Source organism: Chelonoidis abingdonii, chromosome 2 (genome assembly GCF_003597395.2).
Source record: "Chelonoidis abingdonii isolate Lonesome George chromosome 2, CheloAbing_2.0, whole genome shotgun sequence".
Lineage (NCBI taxonomy): Eukaryota > Metazoa > Chordata > Testudines > Testudinidae > Chelonoidis > Chelonoidis abingdonii.
The window spans coordinates 222,748,681-222,771,310 of NC_133770.1; the positions used below are offsets into that span (position 1 = coordinate 222,748,681).

Here is a 22,630-nt window from a genome sequence, read left to right on the forward strand (position 1 = left end):
GGTGAATACTCTTGGGGCTGTAGAGAGGTCGAACGGGAGGACCGCGAACTGAAAATGTCGGCGGTTGGCCACGAACCAGAGAAACCTCCTGTGAGGTGGGAAGATGGCTATGTGGAAGTAGGCATCTTTCATGTCGAGGGCAGCATACCAGTCTCCAGGATCCAGGGATGGGATAATGGTCCCCAGGGATACCATATGGAACTTCAACTTTATCATGTATCTGTTGAGTTCCCGCAGATTGAGGATAGGTCTGAGATCTCCCTCTGCCTTGGGGATTAGGAAGTAGGGCGAGTAAAACCCCTTGCCCCGCTCTTGCTCCGGTACCTCCTCTATGGCTCCTTTGGCGAGGAGCGATTGCACCTCCTGTAGGAGGAATTGCTCCTGAGAGGAGTCCCTGAAGAGGGACAAGGGAGGGGGATGGAAGGGGGGGGTTTGCAATAAATTGGAGGTGGTATCCAAGTTCCAGCATGCGTAAGACCCAACGATCTGATGTTAGCTGGGACCACGCAGAAAGGAAAAAGGAAAGACGGTTGGAAAAAGGAGGGGACGGATCCTTTAAAGAAACTGTATAATGACCTCGGGCGCACCTTCAAAAGGAAGGCTTTGGCCCTGAGGAAGGCTTGGAGGAGCTTTGGTTTTGGCCCCCTTGGTTGCCTGATTGCCTTCGGCAACCGGTTCTGCCTCGCCGTCTGGTGAAGTCTTGCCTCTGCCGGGGCTGAGGGTAAGGGCGGTGCGGTTGGGGCCCGAAGGGCCTGTGCTGAGTCACCGGTGTGTGCATTCCTAACGAGCGCATAATGACCTTGTTGTCTTTTAGGCTCTGCAGCCTAGGGTCAGTTTTATCCGGAAACAGCCCTTGACCCTCAAATGGAAGATCCTGGATCGTGTGTTGGAGCTCCGGGGGGAGGCCGGAAACCTGCAGCCATTAGATACGGCGCATAGTCACGCCAGAGGCCAGAGTCCCGGCAGCTGAGTCCGCGGTGTCCAGAGAAGCCTGGAGGGAAGTTCTTGCCACCTTCTTTCCTTCATCGAAGATGGCCGAGAACTCCTGCTGGGCGTCGTGCGGAAGCAACTCCTTGAATTTATCCGCTGCCGCCCAGGTGTTATAACTTTAGCGGCTAAGGAGAGCTTGCTGGTTGGACATGCCGAGTTGGAGAGCCCCTGCCGAATAGACTTTGTGCCCTAGCAAGTCCATGTGTCTCGCCTCCTTTGATTTAGGGGCTGGTGCCTGCTGACTATGGCATTCCCTCTCGTTGACTGACTGGACAATGAGGGAGCAGGGAGGAGGATGGACATAGAGATATTCATAGCCCTTGGAGGGCACCCATATATTTACGCTCAATTCCTCGCGCCGCCGGTGGGACAGAGGCCAGAGACTGCCAGATCGTAGTGGCATTGGCCTATGTGGTCCTAATGAAGGGAAGAGCCACTCTAGTGGGGGCATCTGATGACAAAATGTCCACCACTGGGTCCCGTACCTACGGGACCTCCTCGGTTTGCAAGTTCATATTTTGTGCAACACACCTGAGGAGGTCCTAGTGGGCCCTGAGGTCAATCGGTGGAGGGCCAATAGAAGAGGTTCCAGCCTCGTCAGGGGAGGATGAAGAGGAGAGACCTTGAACCAGCGGATCTGATGAGGATTCCGCCTGGTGGATCGTCTGTGTCTCCCCGGGGATCTGGGAATCCTGAGGCTGGGTCAACCATTCCTCCATGGGGGAGGAGGAGGGCGGGTGATCGTGGCTTCTGGCACCCGGTGTTCTGAGGTGGCCGAACGCGATGTATCTGGTTGAGAGCCTTGGGCCTGAGGGTACGCCCAAGGCGTCCAGAAACCCCATTGCTGCGGCCCATGATCTTGAGGTTGGGGCTCCTGAAACAATGCAGCAGGCACATCGGTGTCTGGGGCGTATGCACTGTCCGCCTGAGAGGACACAGACGGGTGCCGGGACGGCCAGGAAGGAGCTGAGCGAGGCTGGTATGGTATGAGTCTCTTCGACCGTCTTCTCATCGCTTGGAGATCTCCTCGGGTGCCGGCTGGGGATTTAGTAGCTTGCGTACCAGGGAGCTTAGCAAGTGCCAAGAACGAGACCGGGACCTGCAACCAGCGCGGTGCCGGAGAGGTCGATCTGGATCTCGACAGCCTGCGGCGGACCGGGCTGCGAGAGTCTTGGTGCTGAGGGAGTGATGCCTAGAGCCGAGCGAGTGGTACTGAGAGTACCAGGCAGGACGAGAGGCGTGGATCGATGCCGCGAGTACGACCCGGTACGACCTAGCAACGCCCTGAGCGGTCGCCAGGACTGTGAGCTTGGCGTCTTGACCGGGACCGTCCGTGGGGACCTCGAGCGGTGCCGGGACCTGGATCGAGATTGGTGCCGGCTTGTCGAGTCTAGCGAAGGAGGTCTCATAGTGGCTGGCTTGCTTCTGGAATGCAGTACCTGCACCAGCGGTACCGGGGGTTGAGGCAGGGCAGACTCAGACATCGCAATAAGGTCCTTCGCTGAGGCGAACGTCTCCGGTGTGGAGGGGACCGTAAGCTCAACCACAGGACTCTGAGGGGAGCTCTCAAGGACTGGACTCGACGGTACCACAGTCATCGGTGCCGCAGCAGGAGTAGGTGCCGGGCGATCCGAACGAGTATGCGTCGCAGGCGTAGTGGGAGCTGAGAGTCTTCGATCAGGTCCCTGTGCCGGAGAAGGCCAGTGCCGAGGTGTCTTGGCAGAGCCGACGCGGGCCGGTGCTGGAGGAGCGCTGTCAGCGCTCGGTGCCGAGGTCAGAGGGTTCAGGGCTGCCTCCATAAGGAGAGTCTTTAAGCAAAAGTCCCTCTCCTTTTTTGTCCGCGGCTTAAAGGCCTTACAAATGCGGCACTTACCGGAGTTGTGCGATTCCCCCAGGCACTTTAGGCAAAAGTCACGGGGATCGCTCGTGGGCATCGGCTTCTTACAGGCCGAGCACGGTTTAAATCCCGGTGAACCGGGCATGGGCCCCAGCACCAGGTGCGGGGAAGGGCTAATGCCCGAACCCTGCTAAACTATGTACACTAACTAACTAAGAACTATAAAACTAATTACACTATAGACTAATTAACTATATACAACAAGAGATCACGTGAACAAGGAGAAGCTAGGGAAGTGGAGGACAGCTAAGCAGCACTCCACCGTTCCAACAACCGACATGGGCAGTAAAAAGGAACTGAGGAGCGGTCGGGTCGGGAGGGGTATATATCCAGCACCATGGCGGCGCCACTCCAGGGGGTGACCTGCCGACCCACCGGAGTTGCTAGGGTAAAAATCTTCCGACCAACGTGCACGCGTGGCACGCACACCTAACTGGAATGGATATGAGCAATCACTCGAAGAAGAATAAATTATTACATACAATTCAACCAGCTCTACTATAGGTAGTGCATCAAAGGTATCTAATGTTTGCCTCTTTTTATGCAACTTTTATTTTAAAAATCTCATTATTTGTTTTTAAATGTTTTTCCCCAGTGTTACTGATAATTTCGAACACTGATGAACTGCTATATTTCCAAGTAAAAACTACAGTCACGTGCAGCAGTGGATAAAAGTTAAGAACTTGTGATAAATGCTGTTAAAGAAGTTATACTTTTTGTTAGGATGAGAAGTAATTTGTCGAATTTTGTATTGCTTATCCTAGTATATGGATTTCTACACAATAATTCTAACACACGCAGCAATTATCTACACAGTTTAAAAACAATGCACTCTTACTGTACAAGATTTTAAAAGAATTTTAGATGAAAGTAACTATATTTTAGTATTTTAAAAGAACTCTTTTTACCATTGAGAAATTGTGTCAAACAAAATAAATTATTTTTAATGAAAACAGCATCTGTTGTTGATGTTCCTCTCATTTTGTGGATACCTTCACTATAGGAAACATTTCCCCAAAACAAGGAGATTTAAACAGCAAAAAATAAAATATTGTTGTCTCACCTTTCTTTATAATCCAGTCATTACTCCCAGCCCTCTTAGCAATACAATCAAGTTCTGTTTTACTTCCAAATGAATACGGGTTTTTGAAAAATACTCACATTGACTTAATTATGCTCCCATAGAGATGATGAAAAACTCTCACTGACATCAAGGGGAACACAGTGAGGATGAAAGTCCTATCCTAAATATTTGATATATTTAATACACACTTGATAAAGTGATGAAAATAAAATCAGATTGTGATATTTACTGCTCCTGAGATCTCTTAAATATTAAATTGGTTGCAATTTAACATTTAGAAGTTTATTACCTTGTTGTTTTATGCCGCAAGTCAATTATTACATCAACATCAGCCTCAGAACAATTGGAAAGTAGAAGAGTGACGGGTACTAAACAAAGGCTGCAAGAGAAAAATTGTTTTATGATGCAAGATTTATACATATTACTGGTCAGTCTTGAGAATTACAAAATGTAACAAATCTATTTTAAAAAATTCGTACATTCTTAATTACTCAATCATATAAACCAGGGGTCGGCAACCTTTCAGAAGTGCTGTGCTGAGTCTTCATTTATTCACTCTCATTTAAGGTTCCGCGTGCCGGTAATACATTTTAATATTTTTTAGAAGGTCTCTTTCTCTAAGCCTATATATTACATAACTAAACTAGCGTTGTATTGTAAAATAAACAAAGGTTTTCAAAATGTTTAAGCAGCTTCATTTAACATTAAATTAAAATGCTGATCTTACGCCGCCAGCCCGCTCAGTCTGGGGTTCTGTTCATCTAGGCCGGTGGTGGGCTGAGTGGGGCCTGCGGCCAGGACCAGCTGAAAAGGGTCTGTGCGGGGCCTGCGGCCGGGACACCAGACCAACACCGCTATGCGGTTCCATCTGCCGGCTCCTGCCAGCCGGGATCCCGGCTGTCAGACCCGCTCAGCCGGTGCTGCGTGGATCTGGATTAGGTCTCTGTGCGACGGCTGTCAATACTAGTGGTGTACTTATCTGTCCTCCTCTGGTTCTGGCCGCATGCGTCTCTTTCCTCTTCTCTGCACATGATGTCTTGAGCGTAGCGACGAGTGGCCCCAGGCACAGTCCGGCCTGGGCTGATGTTAGTGATAAGTGGCCTCTGCAGGTAGCCTGAGAATATGGGAGGGCGCGAGACTCTTGGAGTTGGGGCAGGAGAGTTTTGGGTGGTGGGCGGCCCTCCGACCATGTCAGGGCCCTCTGTACCTGTCAAACCTCTCTCCATGTTGGCCATGAGATTGTATGCTAGATGGGATTGTCTGCAAGTGGGTGGGTGCGAACAGCGTCCCGTTTGGCTAGCTCTAGGGTGAGAGCTGTAAGTAGGCCACTGGAGAAAGTCAGCCCGGGTGACCCGGATCTCTCGCGAGGTGTCATACATGCATATGGTTGGTACCAAGGGATTGTGCGCATGCTGGAGGTACAAGCGAGCTCACGGCAGAGGACGTGCGTGTCCCATTCTGTGTGGTGTTGTGTGTGAACGCAGCTTCAAGCTAGAGAGGTGGGTGTACAGGCTCAGGAGACAGGGGTATTCCTGGGTTGCCTAGGGACGCCCACAGAGTCGCGAGGGCAGCCGAGCCGTGGCCAGTGCGGGACGTTCAAGATAGTGCCGCGGCGGTGGGCGTTGTCTTGATGCGCCTCGAGGGCTAGGAGGGGCTTGAGATATACGCGCGGTGTGTTAGGTGTTGGGAGTCAGGTGCTCAGGTCATCGACTGCGGATGCAACATGCTCCCCTCACGAACCCCTCTTATGCTCGTCTCCAGCACTGCCAGCTCGTGTTGTCCACGACGCGCTCCTGCGACCCACACCCATCTAGCTCTACCTCTTCGCTCCCTTCCTCTGAGCGATTACCGTTGTGTCTTCCTTATGATCCTCATCATATCCTCTGCTAACCTGTCCTCCGACTGGACTGCCCATAAGGCTCTGAGACACGAGTCTGCCGACCTAAGACAGACCACCACCTGGGCAGATCGCGCGCGTGGCCTACCTCTAAGCCCTCCTCCCCCCTCCTGACAGACGCACAGGAATTCCTGACCAATTCCAACCCTTGCCCCCGCTCCCTGCCGCCCCTAATCCGTCTCTCCACACCCCTGCCTCCTGACAGCCACCCCAGAACTCTCTGACTATTCACTCCCCCAGATCCTTGTCCCCTGATCACCCCCTCCAGAGACCCCCCCCCAGAACCCTCCTTGCTCCCTGACGTGCCCCCTCCAGAGACCCCCGCCCCTAACCCACACTCTCGGATCCCACCCCCTCATCCAACCCACCCTGCTCCCTGTCCCCTGACTGCCTCCCCACTCTGTATACAACCCCCCCCCCACACCGCTCCGTACCCCTAGCATGAGCTCGCTGTATCTGGCACTCCCTAATGATCATGCCTTCACAGCGCTCTGAGGGGCAGGGCTGCATGCAGGGGGGCGGGGCTTCGGATGAGGGGGGAGGGTCTTTCCCGCCCCATGGAGCCAAACACCGCCCCGCAGGAGCACACAGCCTCGGCCCCCAGAGCGCTGCGTGCGGCGGCAGGCTCCAGGGGAATGGGGAGAAGGCGGGGGAGGGGCCGGCGGCTTGCTGCACCCGCCAGCAAGATTTTTAATGGCACACTGGAGTCCTGGCAGGCCCCAGCGTGCCATTAAAAATTGGCTCATGCCATGGGCTGCCGACCCCTGATATAAACATTAAAATACGTAGCGATATTTTGTATGACATTATTACAGTCTAATATCAGCTCTTACATGCTGTTAGATAATTTTTACTTCTGAAAAAGGAAATTCATTGAAGTAGATTTATGACTGCGACCTCAGAGAAAAAAAAATTGTAAGTCAGTGTTGAAACTATCTCCTCAGTTTGTCTAAATGAGACCTGGTAAAGCAATAGTTCATAGCGCAGCTTGATTTTTTACTAGTTTTCTATAAAAATCATGTACAGCAAGATGCATTAATAAAAAATTTAGAATGTGAAAGAACATTTGACCCAACATGCTGGTCTAAATTTTGACTTGCTGCAATATCTTTACACTTTCTCTCCATATACTTCTATCTCCTTCTGCATATCGTTGACTAAAGGGGCTATTTAAACTATTTGCTTTAGTGGCCTGAAGAAATGCAGGTATTTTAGCCAGGGCAGGTGTACAGTACTCAACTCAAGCTGGAGAAGTATCGACATTCAGGTCTAACTTACTGCATGTCGTTTTTTAAAATGTAGGTATTGCTTTGTATTTAATATCCTGAAGAATTCTACCTGAATACACTAATTAACACTAATGCTTTTATACAGAACACTACTTCCAGAAGGATCCCACAGCACCTTTATACACAAACTTTTCAGGGTCATGCCCCCCTTACTCCTGTCTTCTCCCACGGCCCCCAGGAAGTGTAAGGGGGCCGAGGCTGGGCCAGGAATGGAGCTGTGGCTGGAGATGGGGTCAGGAGTAGAGCCACAGCTGGGCTGCGTGTAGATCTGCAGCCAGGCCACAATAGGGGGCTGAAGCAGGGCTGAGATCACCACTGGGGACAGGCTGGAGCAGAGTTGGGGGAGGAGTGGGACTGGGTGGTGACTGCCTCCCCATCCCCCTATGGGAACTGGTCTGGGTCCTGCTGCACCTCTAAATGTTCCTCCACAACCCCCTAGAAGGTTGCGCCCCATAGTTTGGGGACCATGAACTAGAGGTATCACTTCACCACTGAAATGCATCACTGGGATTGCTCAGCAGTAAACACTAAGACAGGAAGTAAAGAGTGCCTTCAAGAGCTGATCACTGCAGGGGGAATTTAGGTAGTAAGCACATAACCCAAATTGGAATATGACCAGAATTAGACCCCTATTTGAATAAGCGGAGACTCTCATAATAAAGCAGCATAAGTGGAATGACGTGCAAAAATGGCTGTTTTAGTTTCACTTCAATACCTATTACACTAGTATAAGAACGTAATAGTTAAGTTGTCAAAGCACAACAAGGAAATGTATAAATTCTAAAAACAAAACAATTGTTTTGCTAACAATTAAATCATTAAAATCAAGTTTTGTAAAAAATTCCAAAGCAATCTAAATTTGAAACCTAGACCAGTTCCATTTATTTCTGTAGTGTAATGCTTACCAAAAAATTGACAAGACAAGACTGTCAATTCAATGAGAGGTGCATAACCACAAAGTAGAAGCTACAGGAACACAATTATCAAAATGAAAAATCTTTTGTACAAGTGCTTTAGTTCATTGGCACTACATTAAGTCTCCAATTTCAGTCATGTTAAACATCCTTTTCCTGCCATACTTTATACTCAACCCATGTTAACACTTAGAAAATTTAAGATATGCTACGGACATTGTAACTAAATATTAATAACCAGAGCAAGCAGCTCTTTTATCTGTTCATTCAAATATTGTCATTTTGCAGCATATAGCGTTCACTTTCAACCCACTTCTTAAAGACTGTTCATGCAGTGATTTTCTCAGGTTGTGAAAGATATAGATTTCTTCATCATTACTTTCATTAGTTACTTAATGAGTTATCTAACTTAACATTCCTATTAATTTTTAAAGCAAAATTATCTATAGCATGGGTAGTCACCGGGCAGACCATGGGCCAAATTTGGACTACCAGATGCATTTGAACAGACCCCAAAACCTTTTTATTTTATTATCATTGTATTTTTATTATTTTCTTCTCTGGAGTCTGGACCTTGACCAAGAAATTTGGATCTTGATAAAAAGTAATTGACTACTCTGATCTATTGTACTTCATTTTCATTTCACGTGTCCAGTCTTCAACTGCTAGAAAATGCTACTGTGTTGCAATTTTATCAATACATTTTCCAAAAAAATCATTTTTTTTCCTTTATAACCTGTGCTTGTGTTGATTTTTTCCTTGTTCATGGCAATTTTATTTTATCCCTTTATTTCATCCTTCCACAGAGCACAATCTAAAGAGGATTTTTATTAAAGAAACAGACAAAAAATAGTATCTTAAAGGAATCTTGAAACATTTTAAAAGCTAACATTAATCACACCTTTTTTGATGAAATGAGTGATTAAAGGACTCTGGATAATGAAGACTAGTCTTGATAAGGTTAGAAAGCTGTTCTGGTGTTGGTCTTGTGGGTAGTGAAGTGTTTTCTGGTCGAAAAAACTTTAAGAGAACCATTTCTGGTGATTCCTGGAACACACAAATATTCAGATAACTTTATTTAAAACACTTATAAATACACTAACACCACACATTGTACAACAAGGGACTAACCAGCCAGATATTAACTTGAAGATACCATTTACTCCTAAGAACTGTAGCTTCCAACAGATTACACCTATTGTGTCACAATGTTTATAGGAGGCAATTAAGGAAATTACTGTGTCTTACTGTTTTAGATGAGGAAGTGGTGCAATTCTTATGATGGGGGTGCTATATCACAGGCAGACTATTAAATTTCCTTCTCCCAAAACTGCTTTTTAAAACCAACGTATTACTGGTAAAATGAAAATGGAACAATGTTTAGACTGCACCAAGTTCATCTTGGGTTTTCCTAAAAAAACAAGCAGGTACAGTGAAAAGTCTATCACGGGGAGGTTGCCACCAAGGAACTACAGGTAGCCAGGAAAGCCCCCAAAGTGGGTGGCATTGGGTGGGAAGGGAACATGTACTAATACAGTACATCTCTAAAGCTGGAACCTAGGAAGCTCCTTCAGAAATGAAAGCTACCTTCCCATCACAAATAGTGGAAAGCCAAAGGGAAGGCAGGTGGTGGAGTACAACCCCCAGGACAGAGAAGATTAGATGATGTGGAAAGGTATAACTTCAGTGCACTATGCTGGCTGCATCTGGTTCAGAAGCTAGATGATATGGTACTTGTCCAGCACCATCCAGTCTGTTATCTACTCCAATCAAGAAGTTACTGATGAGGGGTTAGCTTTCCCCATTCACTTATGAACCGTTGATGCAGAGTCAATAATTAGTGCCATAAAATGCACTCACAGTAATAAACATGTCAGCAGCTGCTAAGTACAAGGAGTTGATTGATTAATCAATCCCATTTCTGCACTACACTTAGAAACAGTTACAGTATTCTTAGCTTATTGCTATGCTTGTGTCAACTTATATTACAACAATTTCTTGAAATACTGAAGACAAAACTATGAGAAACACATTGAGATTGTGACTTGAGTCAATCAAAGATAGCAGGGAAAATCCCAGCCCCCACTAAAGTCAATGAGAGCTTTGCCACTGACTTCAATGGTGTTAAGTATCAGAGGGGTAGCCGTGTTAGTCTGGATCTGTAAAAGCAGCAAAGAATCCTGTGGCACCTTCTAGACTAACAGAAGTTTTGGAGCATGAGCTTTCGTGGGTGAATACCCACTTCATGTCATGCGTCTGTTAGTCTATAAGGTGCCACAGGATTCTTTGCTGCTTTCAGTGGTGTTAGAATTTCACCCAGGAAATTTAAATAATTATTTGCATTATAGTAGCATCCCCAGGTCTGGTTGTACTAGGCATAGGTCATCAGATAACAGCATATGCTCGAAAAAAATTAAAATTATGCCCTTTAAACCAAAGGTAATTTGCTGCACGCAGACCAGCAACCTAAATGCTCAAGAAGCAAGAAAAATATTCTTATTAATCATGGAATATAGTTGAAAACTATCTTTTTAATTCAGCTGGCATTTCTGGTCCTGCTGTAATGGAATCCATCTTGCAGAAAGGTGACACCATGTGTAATACTGGCTATATTTAGAGACTATATGACTCCACGGAGGGTGGGGAGAGAAGCTTAGAAAGTTTATTTAACTGGAGAATATTCAATATCATCTTGGATAGCATATATCAACATCCTAGAAACTGCTTTTCCCCCTAAAGTCAGTTACCTGTTCCAAGTCCTCCCAATCAGAATTCCCGAGTATTTTTTTAAAACCCTACAAAAAACAAATATCAAAATTTATCTAACAGGACAAAAATCAATAGGATAAGTTACAGAAAAACAGGTAGACAAATTAAGTCTGGCATCATTACATTTCATTATTTGATTAATTTAACATGTTTAAAACCCTTAGTTCAAAGCAACATTACCTTGGTACTGAAGGACTGGCAACAGATTGAAATTGGTCAATTTAACACCCCAGATTTAAGATTAGTCTTTTGGTTCCTAAATAAGACATCATGTTGACAACTTTCTTTGTAACCAGAGGATGAAATACTGGCTATGCTGAAGTCATGGAAAAACTCCCATTGAATTAAACAGGGCCTGGATTCCACCCACAGTTTTTATATTTGGGAGGAAAGGCTTTCAAAGCACAAGGACTCAGAGTGCTGTTCTCCACTAACATCTCACTGAGTTTCATTTTTAAGCAACCTGGAGAGTTTAGGAAAATCTAGATGAGAAACCATACAATTAGAGAGACAAGGTGGGTGAAGTAATATCTTTTATGAGACCAACTTCTGTTAGCCCAATTAAAAGATATTACTTCACCCACCTTGGCTTTCTAATATCTTGGGACAAACAAGGCTACAACAACACTGCATAAACCATACAATTGTCATCTTGTAAGAAAAAGTGATCTCTGTTCTCAGAAACAAATTTAAATAGAATTCCACTAATCTCAATAATGAGGAGTCCGGTGGCACATTAAAGACTAACAGGTTTATTTGGGATAAACTTTCATGGGTTAAAAAAACCCACTTAAGATCCATGGAGTGAAAATTACAGATACAGGCATAAACATACTGGCACATGAAGAGAAGGAAGTTACCTTATAAGTGGAGAACCAGTGTTGACAAGGCCAATTCAGTCAGGGTGGATGTGGTCCACTCCCAATAACTGATGAGGGGGTGTCAATACCAAGAGAGGGAAAATTGCTTTTATAGTGAGCCAGCCACTCTCAGTCCCTATTCAAACTCAAATTAATGGCGTTAAGTTTGCAAATGAATTGTAGCTCTGCAGTTTTCTCTTTTAGTCTGGTTTTTGAAGTTTTTTTGTATTGAAGGGTGGCTACTTTAAATTGTTAATAGACATGTACAGGGAAATGGAAGTGTTCTCCTACTGGCTTGTATGTTACATTCCTGATGTCTGATTTGTGTCGTTTATGTAGGACACTGTCCTATTGGTCAATGTGCAAGGCAGAGAGCATTGCTGGCACATAATGGTCATATATCACATTAGAAGGAGGTGCAGGTTAACGAAGTCCTGACGGTGTGTTGGGTTCTCATGCACGTGTTATAGAGTAGGCAACAGCGGTTTGTTACCAGGGGTTTGGTTCCTGGATTACTGTTTTGTTGTCTGGTGTCTTGTTAAGCTGCTGGTATTTGTCAGGTGGGGCTGTCTGTAAGCTGCAGGACTGGCCTGCCTCCAAGGTCGAGAGAGTAGGACATTTTCCAGGATTAGGTTGTAGTAGCTGATAATGTGCTGGAGCTGTTTTAACTGAGGGCTGTACGTGTATGGCAGTGGTGTTCTGTTATTTCCTTTGGCCTGTCCTATGGTAGGTGACTTTTCTGGGTACCGTCTTGCTCTGTCAATTTGTTCCCTTCACTTCCCCAGGTGGGGTACTGTAGTTTTAAGAATGCTTGATAGATTCTTGTAGGTGTTTGGCTGAGGGATTGCACAAATTGTCGTTATCTAAGGCTTGCTGTAGACAGTGGATTGTTGATGTGTCCTGGGATGAAACATGGTAGGCATGTAGTAAGTATAGCAGTCAGTGGTCTTCCGGTATAGGGTTTTGGGTGTTTATGTGACCATCACTTATTTGGACTGTATTTGTCCAGGAAGTGATCTCTTGTCGCATGGTTTCAGGCTGAGCCTATGGTGGGGTGGAAATTGTTGAAATCCAGATTGGGAATTCTTCAAGGGCGCCGTCCATGGGTCCATATGTGAAGATGTTCATCAACTGTTAGCCGCCAGAAGAGATGGGCACTAGGGACGAGAGCTGAGGGAGCCTATTCTAAGTCAGCCATAAAAATGCATGGGTACCACATGGCCCCACAGTACGACACATACTGGGGGTGGACCACATCCACCTGACTGAATTGGCCTTGCTCAGCACTGGTTCTTCCACTTGTTAGTTAACTCCTCTTCTCTTCCTGTGCTAGTCTTTATCCTGTATCTGTAATTTACTCCATTGCATCTGTATAAGTGGGTTTTTTTAACCCATGAAAGCTTATGGCCAAATAAATCTGTTAGTCTTTAATGTGCCACCGGACTCCTCATTGTTTTTGTGGATACAGACTAACACAGCTACCCCTCTGATACTTGGAACTAATATCAATAATTCTGTTAAAACAACGAGAACCTTTGTATAAACTCGAAAACAATCTTCAAAACAAAATACTATGGCTAAAATATACACGCTACTGCTAATAGCACTAACTTTCTCATGTAATCCCATTCATGTAAATTTGATAAAAACAGATTCATACCCAGATGAAATAAATTCTGGCTACTGACTTAAACTCACAAACGTTTTGAACTTTAAATCGTAACTGTCCACTCCAGACTAGTGCGTAAGCATCTTCTGAAGAGGCAGACAGAATGGGTTTTTACCATAAATGATATGAATGGTGGGAGTCAAAAAAGATGTGGACAATCAGGATCTTCTGACTTGTTCTAAATTACTTTTTGAAAATGAGTTTTTCAATATTACAAGACAGCACTAAAAGAACCAATTATATTACCTCCCACAATTACCCTCCTAAAAACCAATGGGAATGGGAACACTCAAATATAAAACTACTATTCCTCCTATTAATTGTGAGAATAACTGCTGTATCAGAACGATGAAGCTAAGAAACCCCTTTGTTAGGCAAATGAATCACAAAAATTGGGAAATCCCATCCATGAATGTTAGCCTGAAAAAGGATTCATATAATTAACATTGGAAACATTGTTATCATTCAACTTCAGCTTAACTGAAAAACACATTTTTAATTTTACTGAGAAAAATGTAAAGATCTTTGCTAATACCTGATCTCTGTTGCTTGTATTTCAAATGAGTTCACCCTCATCCGTACTACTAATGATCATGTACCTTATGCTGGTTTCTTCAGTGTGATTTTAGAATGTTTTTTTGCAATTATACTAGAATCTCCATCGTGCATTAATATTGGCTTATACGAAGTCTAAAAATTAGTGTGTTCAAACCAAGTTTAAACTGTTAATCAGTATTAAAGCAGACTTGGTACACTTGTAAAGGTCTCCCAAACAAGTGTCAAAAGGTGCTGCTTTTCAACAAGACGGGTGCAAAAAGTAGGTAGAAGCTTTTTTAAACACACATTCACCTTCAACTATTTAAACCAGTTTGAAGTTTTTGTACAATGAACATGATCTCAAGAGGTGTTGGGCACCTTCAGGTCTATAGATTTCAATGGCAATGCCTCCCAGTCACTTGGTGATGTCTATGTGCTATTTACACCTTTTCCGGATAATGTTAAAAATACTTGTTTTTAACATTAACTGATGTATTTAGCAAAAAGAATACTCAATATAATTTTATACAAGTCTCATGCAGTTCCAAGGAGAAAAATACATGCTCTTAGCTGAGTTTGAAAGATTGAGATAAATAGGAAGGCTGCAAGGGCTGTAACGAGAAGGCTCTTGAGACAACTGACTACAACTGTACAGTGAGTGGGCCAGAGGAAGCAAGAGCTAGAGAGGAAAGGAAAAAGCCCAGATTTTAAGTGCTGTAAAGTGCCAGTGAGAACAAAAATAAAGGATCTGGAGAAACTGGAAATATCGGGAGAATCTGAGAGTTTATGAGAACGACTGGGCTCTGAAAAGTACATTTTTTTTTAAACTATTAAAAACCAAACTCAGAGGAACTCATTTTACTTGTGTGCTCATGTTGTAAAGAACCCTCTAATAAACAGTGGTATAATAATATACTAATACCCACAATATAAAAATGGCAACCTCAAAGTACGTGTCTCAAAATGGGTACTAGAAGGGGAGATCTCCTGCGTTCTTTCCATAGCGACTCATGATGTGGGCCAAAAGTGTTGACCTATTTGTAACATCCTCTTTCTTATAAATTATGTTTAGCCTGAACACTCCATCACTGATACCCAATTTTACCCTCTAATTTCCTATCCCATATATGAAGCTTCACTGGCACAAGCTACCGCCTCCCTCTGATAACTTACAAATAGTCACTTCATAGCTACCAGTTTTTGCCCCCAAGGTTCCCTTCTCTAACCAAATAGCTCCAACCCAGTCTTTGGTCTTGTCTAGACTTGGATTTAAAGGGGTGATATTAGCATGTGTTAGCTAACATGTGCTGACACATTTTAAGAGTCTACTATAGATAAGGCACACTACCTTTAACTTGTGCTAACCTGGCAGAATTAAAGCCTAGTGAAGAGCTAAAAACAACATCTTTAAATCCAAGCTGATGCAAGGCCACAGTCTGAGACACTACCTGTATTCAAGTATATGGCAGAGGCTTGAAATGCCAAACCTTTGGATCATTATCATGCAGAACCACTCATCAGCATGGAAGCATGCCTTCTGGAATGGTGGCGAAAGCATGAAGGGGTGTACAGATGTTTAGCATATCTGGCACATAAATACCTTGGAATGCTGGTTACAAAAGAGTCATGTGAATATCTATTCTCACTTTCAGGTGACATTGTAAATAACAAGCAGGCAGCTCCCGTAAATGTAAACAAATTTCTTTGTCTTAGCAATTGGCTGAACAAGAAGTAGGGTTAAATGGACTTGTATGTTCTAAAGCTTTACAATGTTTGTTTTTGAGAGAAGTTGTGTTACAAAAAAAAAAAATCTACATTTGTAAGTTGCACTTTCACAAAAACAGACTGCATTACAGTATTTATATGAGGTGAACTGAAAAATATTTCTTTTGTTTATCTTTTTATAGTGCAATATTTGTAATAAAAATAATAAAGTGAGCACTGTACATTTTGTATTCTGTGTTGTAACTGAAATCAATATATTTGAAAATGTAGAAAAACATTCAAAAATATTTATAATAAATTTAAATTGGTATATTAACTGTGATTAAAACTGATTGTGATAATTTTTATCAAGTTAATTTTGTAATTAATTGCTTGAATTGACTACAATTGAGAACCCTACTTTTAATTAAAATTGCAATATTATCCAGCCCAATCTCCTTCCAATCTATTATTTTCTTGTCTCGAGATTGCTTCAGCTTGAGTTTCTACCCATGTGATCAAGAGAAAAATGCTTAGACAAACAGTAAGGAATATTATAATATGGAGAAGTGGCTGAACTTGAATGTGGAAAACTAAAAAGTAAAGGATTTCAGGTTACTGTAGGCTGGGAAACAAAGGGGGAAGAGGATGAAGCTGTTGAAAACTGAAGTGAGCCAGGGCAATTATAGATTGAGACACATCACATTTTGAGCTTTGGCTAGCTAAAGTTAATTGGTCACTGCACATGAAGACGACAGATAAGACTCCACATGCTAAAAAGAGCTTAACTATGGCAGTGTTAGAGGCAGTGAAAAGGAAGGTTCTTACAAATACCTATTTTTCACTGAATTGCAGTAATTCCTATCCTATAATAAGTATCTTCATAGATGGACCTTTGTCTAAAAATTTTACATATTAGTGGGTATAGCTGGTTAAGTATTAGGATGTCTAAGGCAACAGCAGAGCATGAACACTTTTTTAAAAATTATATATATATATTATATATATAAATAAAAAGTGTGTACACACATTCTAGGTTTATTGCTGAAGCTTGTAATTTTGTAGGCCAGACAGCTTTTACCATAACATCTCTATTCACATGTTTGACTGTATTAGTAGTTTGCTTGAACTGATTCTGTTTTATAAATAAATACCCAATCCTAAGTTTCTATTTCTAATTTCTGCTTTGTATTATTGCTAGAAACTGTATTGTATCACTTAGTTCTTTAAGAACTCAGTCACACCTGGCCTAGTTTCCGTTTTTTCCACCCCCGTCTCTCTTTCTTGGGCTGCTCAAAGGAATAAGCTACATTTGGCATTCTTTGATTCTAATTTTATCTCAAGAGCAGTTTCTCACTTGGAGGAGTGGGGAAAGCCAAGGGGATAAACAGATTCAAAACTGTCTGTTCATTAAAGAGACTGCTACACTACTTCACATGAATCAAGTTTTTAAAAAGCAATGTTGCTGAGCAACATTAGATGTGTCAGAGCACCGCACATGGATGTAGCAGCACTGTCAGTTGTAATTTCTATTTATAAAACTTATTAGAACAGAATATTATGACTAAGATGTTCCAAAAAACACATATCTGATCCAGTGCAATATTCTGCATCCAACAGTAACCAAAACCTAATGTAGAATATGAAAGTAAAAATCCTGTCTCCTCGTAATGCATATATAGACAGTGGAAAAATACTGTACATATGAGGGGAAAAATCTTTGATTTTCACAGGGAAAAAGCTATGCCCTGAAGCATATGATTTTATTACTCTTGTGCTAGCTAGGACAACAAAAAGTGATTTAGAATTTCTAATTTTATGGCCAAAAGTTTAGGTAAGGAAATGTATCCATTTGATGTTGCAAGTGGAATTTAGTCAGTCAGGTAATATGCAATTATTCATACTGGAATTTGATCAGGTCCAGGATAACACTAAGTTTTTTAGAGTTCTGCTGGAATTATTATGGACTTCATGTTGTCAGCATCTTGGTTTTACAGTCTTCTTAAAAATTACTATGGTTCAGTCCGTTGTGGATGATAATCTCCTGCTGGCAACTGCTGGAAAGGCAATTATATATGTTTTCAGTTTAGCAGCATTGGGTAATTGAGAAACCCCCAACACAAACCATGAATAAAATGGCATCATGACTGCTTTACTGTAGCTCAATTCCTCTGAGACCCCCTAAAACTATGGCTGAATAATTTCTTCCTGAGCAGCATGGTTCTACCTTGTAATTTCTTCTATTCAGTTAGATAGTGAGGCCTATAGTTAAGGTTGCCCAACACCTGTAAGCCATTGGTTTCAGGTGCGAATTTAAGTCAAAGCAGCTTAAATTTGAGAGTTTTCCATGCCAGGTGTCTGCTCAGGGCTGAATTTTGAGGGTAAGATTCAGTAAAAAATGGTTCAGCCAATTCTCAAAACAAAGCTACTTTTCAGCATGGAAGAGGTTTGTTTCAGTAGTCACATAATCCATTGTATAAGTCAGTTTCATGGTCTGAAGAGCACACGAGAACAAAAGACATTATAATGTGTACAATTTTAGATAAAATAGTGAAATAGCTACATAATAGCATTTTTAAAAGTGCTGACCGGTTACAAGACACTAATGACAAAAATACAGGCATTTTGATATGAAATGGTTAAGAACTCGGAAGTCTGCTCCTCTTAAGCATAAATGGAATTTGGATACCACAGAGGAAAGATGCTCTTATAGGTGAGGTATTGGACTGGAACCCAGGGAGACCAGGGTTCAACTTCCACATCTGTCACTGACTTGCTACAAGACACAAGGCAAGCCACTTACTCTAGGTCTCATTTTCCAATCTCCAAAATGGAGTTAATACATCCCATAGAAGGGTTGTGAGGACAAATTCATTACATCTTCAGCTGCTACACTGACAGGGGCTATGTACATATCTAGACAGATAACCATATCAGCCTTCAGCTGCAATTAGAAAACAGATAACTAACACGTAAACAAAACCGGGCAGGAAAGTGTTACTTAACTTTTAGTTACTGAGACTCACCTACCTTTACCTTGCACCTTATTTGTTTTAAATTCTTCTTCACATTCACGAATACATTGGAGTACTCATGTGTTCAGTATTACACTTCGAGTTAATACAGTTTTGTACACTACTAATTCTTATGACTACCAATGCTGCACATACACAATATCAGATATTCATTGGTTTGTTGCAGACCCAAATTATTCATTTTCTTCTATAGCTGTTTTTGTGATATCAGTGAGAACAGATATTTTAAAATTTAATTACAATGGTAAAAGATTTTATTGACTGACCTCTCACAATTCAGTTTGCCAGTTTCTCAAGCTATTTCCTCTGATAATTCTATTAATTCTTATAACTCTGCTAAGTTTAACAGGGAAAGCTACACTAGTGCACAAAATACTTCAGAATATAAAAGATTCAAGTATTTTTATTTAATCCCTTAGTGCAGCAAAACTCAAGATCCTGATTTTGGAATCAACTTATTTTATTTTATCCCAAGCTGATTGGGGTTTTTTTGTGCCAGAGAGAACTCACCGAAGTTTCACTACTACTGTATTACCAGGTACCTTTCCTATACTAACATGCCGATTTCTCTATTGCCTCTTAATACAGTACTGTATAATACTTAATACTGTATTAAGAGGCAATAGAGAAGTCAGCATGTTAGTATAAGAATTGTACTAACTTAATATTGGATTAAGATCTCTGAACGTAATTCATCCGATTGGATTTTAATCCTGCAACAAAACACAGGAAGTAATTTAAGACAATTATGCAGTTACATCTCATCTACGCAGGTCGTGGGCTTATTGCCTTTTTTCCTTTAACATGAACTTAAGTTAATCATTTTGAGGTACAGCAATTAACATTACTAAAAATTAAGTAAAGCCAATAAGTGTTAAAACACTGAACTTTAGCTCTTAATAGATTTGTCTGAATAGCCTATATTATGTTAATTAGGCTTCTATATACTAAAAAGCTTGCACATTCAACGACACTCTTCCATGTACTTGATATTCCCATTGAAGTACATTAACAACTTCCAAGACATTATTCAGATCTAATATGTAAACATGTATTTAGAGAATCCTTAGTGCCTATATCAAAGTATAACCAGGAACTATGCCATACGACAGTATCTAAAATTAAAATTTTATTCATGTCTTTGTCAAACAAACAATCACCTCTGTTGCCTACACTTTTATATGTTAAAAACACTTATTCAATATTACACGTTAATTCCCTTCAACGTTTATTGTGTTACACTGCAGCTGCAGAAAACCTCTAAGACAGTGGTTCTCAGGCCGTGGTCTGCGGGCCACTTGTGGTCCAATAAGCACACCACTGCGGTCCATATGACATTCTCAGAGCCACACAAGTGGTATATAATACTGTGTGGCTGTGGCCCACATAACACAGAGAACAGCATATGCAGCCCAAAACGGTAAATAGGTTGAGAACCACTGCTCTAAGACCTCAGATATATTTAAGTCTTCCACTGAAAATTTTGTTTTTATAGTTGTGTCATTTAGCAGACTTGAAAGTATGTTGCCAAAATTAGTCTAAAATTAGCAAATTCCTTTTAACTTACAAGATGTATACTTACAAGAGCTTTACAAAATAAATATTATAGAAGCCTTTACAAAGTAATCTCATTAATTTATTTATATACACACATTTTGGAAACATACTGAACACTTTGGAAAGGCTTTTGTAAAGCAAGAGGTTTTTAATACAAAAAAGTATTAGGATTACCTGCTTTTGAGGAAAGGAAAAAGCCTCTTTCCCTACTGTATGAAGAACAATATGATGCTGGCCTTCTAAAATAAGCTGCTTGTTGTCTTCCACAACATAGGCCTAAATGCAAAGATAACAAACATTTAATATTTCTTAATTTGCTGCAAACCTCAAATAACACTTCTCTTTTATAATACAAACTTTAAAAGTGATAATGATCTTACATTTATACCATGTTTTATTTAGAAATATTCAAAAGTACATCATAATATTACCAACAGATTTACAAAATTATGAATAAAGGAATCACTTCACCTTCCAATAAAGTGCAATTATTTTGCAGTAGAAAGCTAAGGAGCTAATCCATAAATTCCATCTAGAACAGTCCTTTGTGTTGCTTTAATATTTCTAACTCAAGGAACTGAAGAGTTGGGTATGCAGTGAATTTCACAAAAATAATTAAAAATAAAATTCACTTTAAACAAAATCCCAGATGAATTACGTAAAATCTTAGGATACATTGTAGATACATTTATTTAAATCAGTTTTCCTCCGTTCTGGCATTGTGGTATATTTTTAGAATTCTTTCAACACTACTAAAGATTACTAAGTGAGTTAGTGCTTAGTTAACATTGCAGGATAAATTTCTGATTTAATTGTAGAATTCAGTACAGCCCTGCTGCATGAGTTAGAGGACTGTTCAGCAGTTTAAGTTCACAGAGCTATGTAATGCTTGATGCCTTGTTCACACTCAGCAAAGCCATACAAATTTGTTATATTACGTATTTTAAGGGAGATTTTATGCAAGTCTCCTGGAAGCTTCTAAGCTGCTATCATGGGTGGGAGGAACCTGTATTTTCCACTGTTTACACCAAGGTCGTATTCTGCAGCCTCGGAGTGTAAGACTCCCACTGAAGTCAGATCTTAGATGAACACATTGTGAATTTCAGGGGAAGTCAGTCACTTATTTCATTTCAAATAAAGGAATTTTAAATCTTACTGTTTTTGCAATTACTCTTCATTTGGAACACCACTGTATGTCAGCAGTTACAAGAGGCAACACTTTTTTAGTGCAGACAACTCCCTCTATAGGAACTCTTCACAACTCTCATTATGAATCAAGGTCTCTTACTACTACCTTGGGAGGACACTTATTCCCCCACTGTACAGAGGGGTAACAGTTTGCAGAAGCTCACTTGAGACAGAGCTGGGTCTAGACCTCAGGTCTCTAATATAATGAAGTCAAGTCTCATCTATTTTGTCTTTCAAAAACACCACTCCTAGAAAAGGTGGTGTGTTAGACACGAACAGTAAGTAGGCTCTATGTCATCTATAAATGGTTAGACCATATAAAGGATTTTATGGCTCTTCTATTGCTTCTGTAGTAATAGGTTATGTTTTTGTAGCTCGAATGGTAGAGGTGATTGTTTTTATATCCAGAGGTGTCAGGTTCAGTCCCTGAAGACGATCCCTAATGGGGGCATTGTTACATTTAGCTATACTGTTTGTAACCACAATTTGCCCCCAGAGCTAGGAAGAGAAACCCTAAAGCAGGAATTCAGCAGTATTCTACTGCTGTCTAACATGTCTTGCATGTATGGGCTAGTTCAATGAGGAAAACAGCAGGCTTTCACCCTCCACAATTTCTCCCATAATTGAAGTGGAAAAAGTCTGGTGCTTCGTGGAGGTGAAAACAACATATAAAAGTTAGCACGCAGACTCCTGAACAAATGCTGGAATTTTATATTGACCAACATAGTATTTAGCTTTAGCGTAATCTGTTACATTGATACATTTTTAATGTTTATACTTGGTAATTGGAGCTGCCCCTTTAAAAAGTGAGTGGGAGTATTACTTCAAATAAACCCTCTAAGAATGTGAGCAAAGTGTGGGAGAGTCTACCTGTGTGTCCAAAGAGTTAAAGACTCTGGCTGTGTAAGGTTCAAAGGGTCAGAACTTGATTTACTATCTTTGCAAAAAGAAAGCCTCATTCACCATGAGGAAACATAGGCACACATGGAGGGGACAAGTATCAGAGGGGTAGCCTTGTTAGTCTGAATCTGTAAAAGCAGAGAGTCCTGTGGCACCTTACAGACTAACAGACGTTTTGGATCATGAGCTTTCGTGGATGAATACCCACTTCGTCAGATGAATGTAGTGGAAATTTCCAGGGGCAGGTATATATGTGCTAGAAAGCAAGCTAGAGATAACGAGGTTAGTTCAATCAGGGAGGATGAGGCCCTGTTCTAGCAGTTGAGGTGTGAAAACCAAG

General features: G+C 41.8%; 1 protein-coding gene across 1 annotated transcript in view; it reads right to left on the reverse strand.

Moving 5' to 3' along the window:
- The window catches only part of TRAPPC8 (trafficking protein particle complex subunit 8), a 166,646-nt gene that overhangs the window by 4,462 nt on the left and 139,554 nt on the right, over nt 1-22,630 (reverse strand). Inside the window, exons 25-27 of the mRNA XM_075062021.1 lie at nt 20,377-20,478; nt 8,973-9,118; nt 4,261-4,350 (exon numbers count right to left, since the gene is read on the reverse strand). Coding sequence (XP_074918122.1) covers nt 4,261-4,350; nt 8,973-9,118; nt 20,377-20,478 — 338 coding nt within the window. The remainder of the gene's footprint in view (nt 1-4,260; nt 4,351-8,972; nt 9,119-20,376; nt 20,479-22,630) is intronic.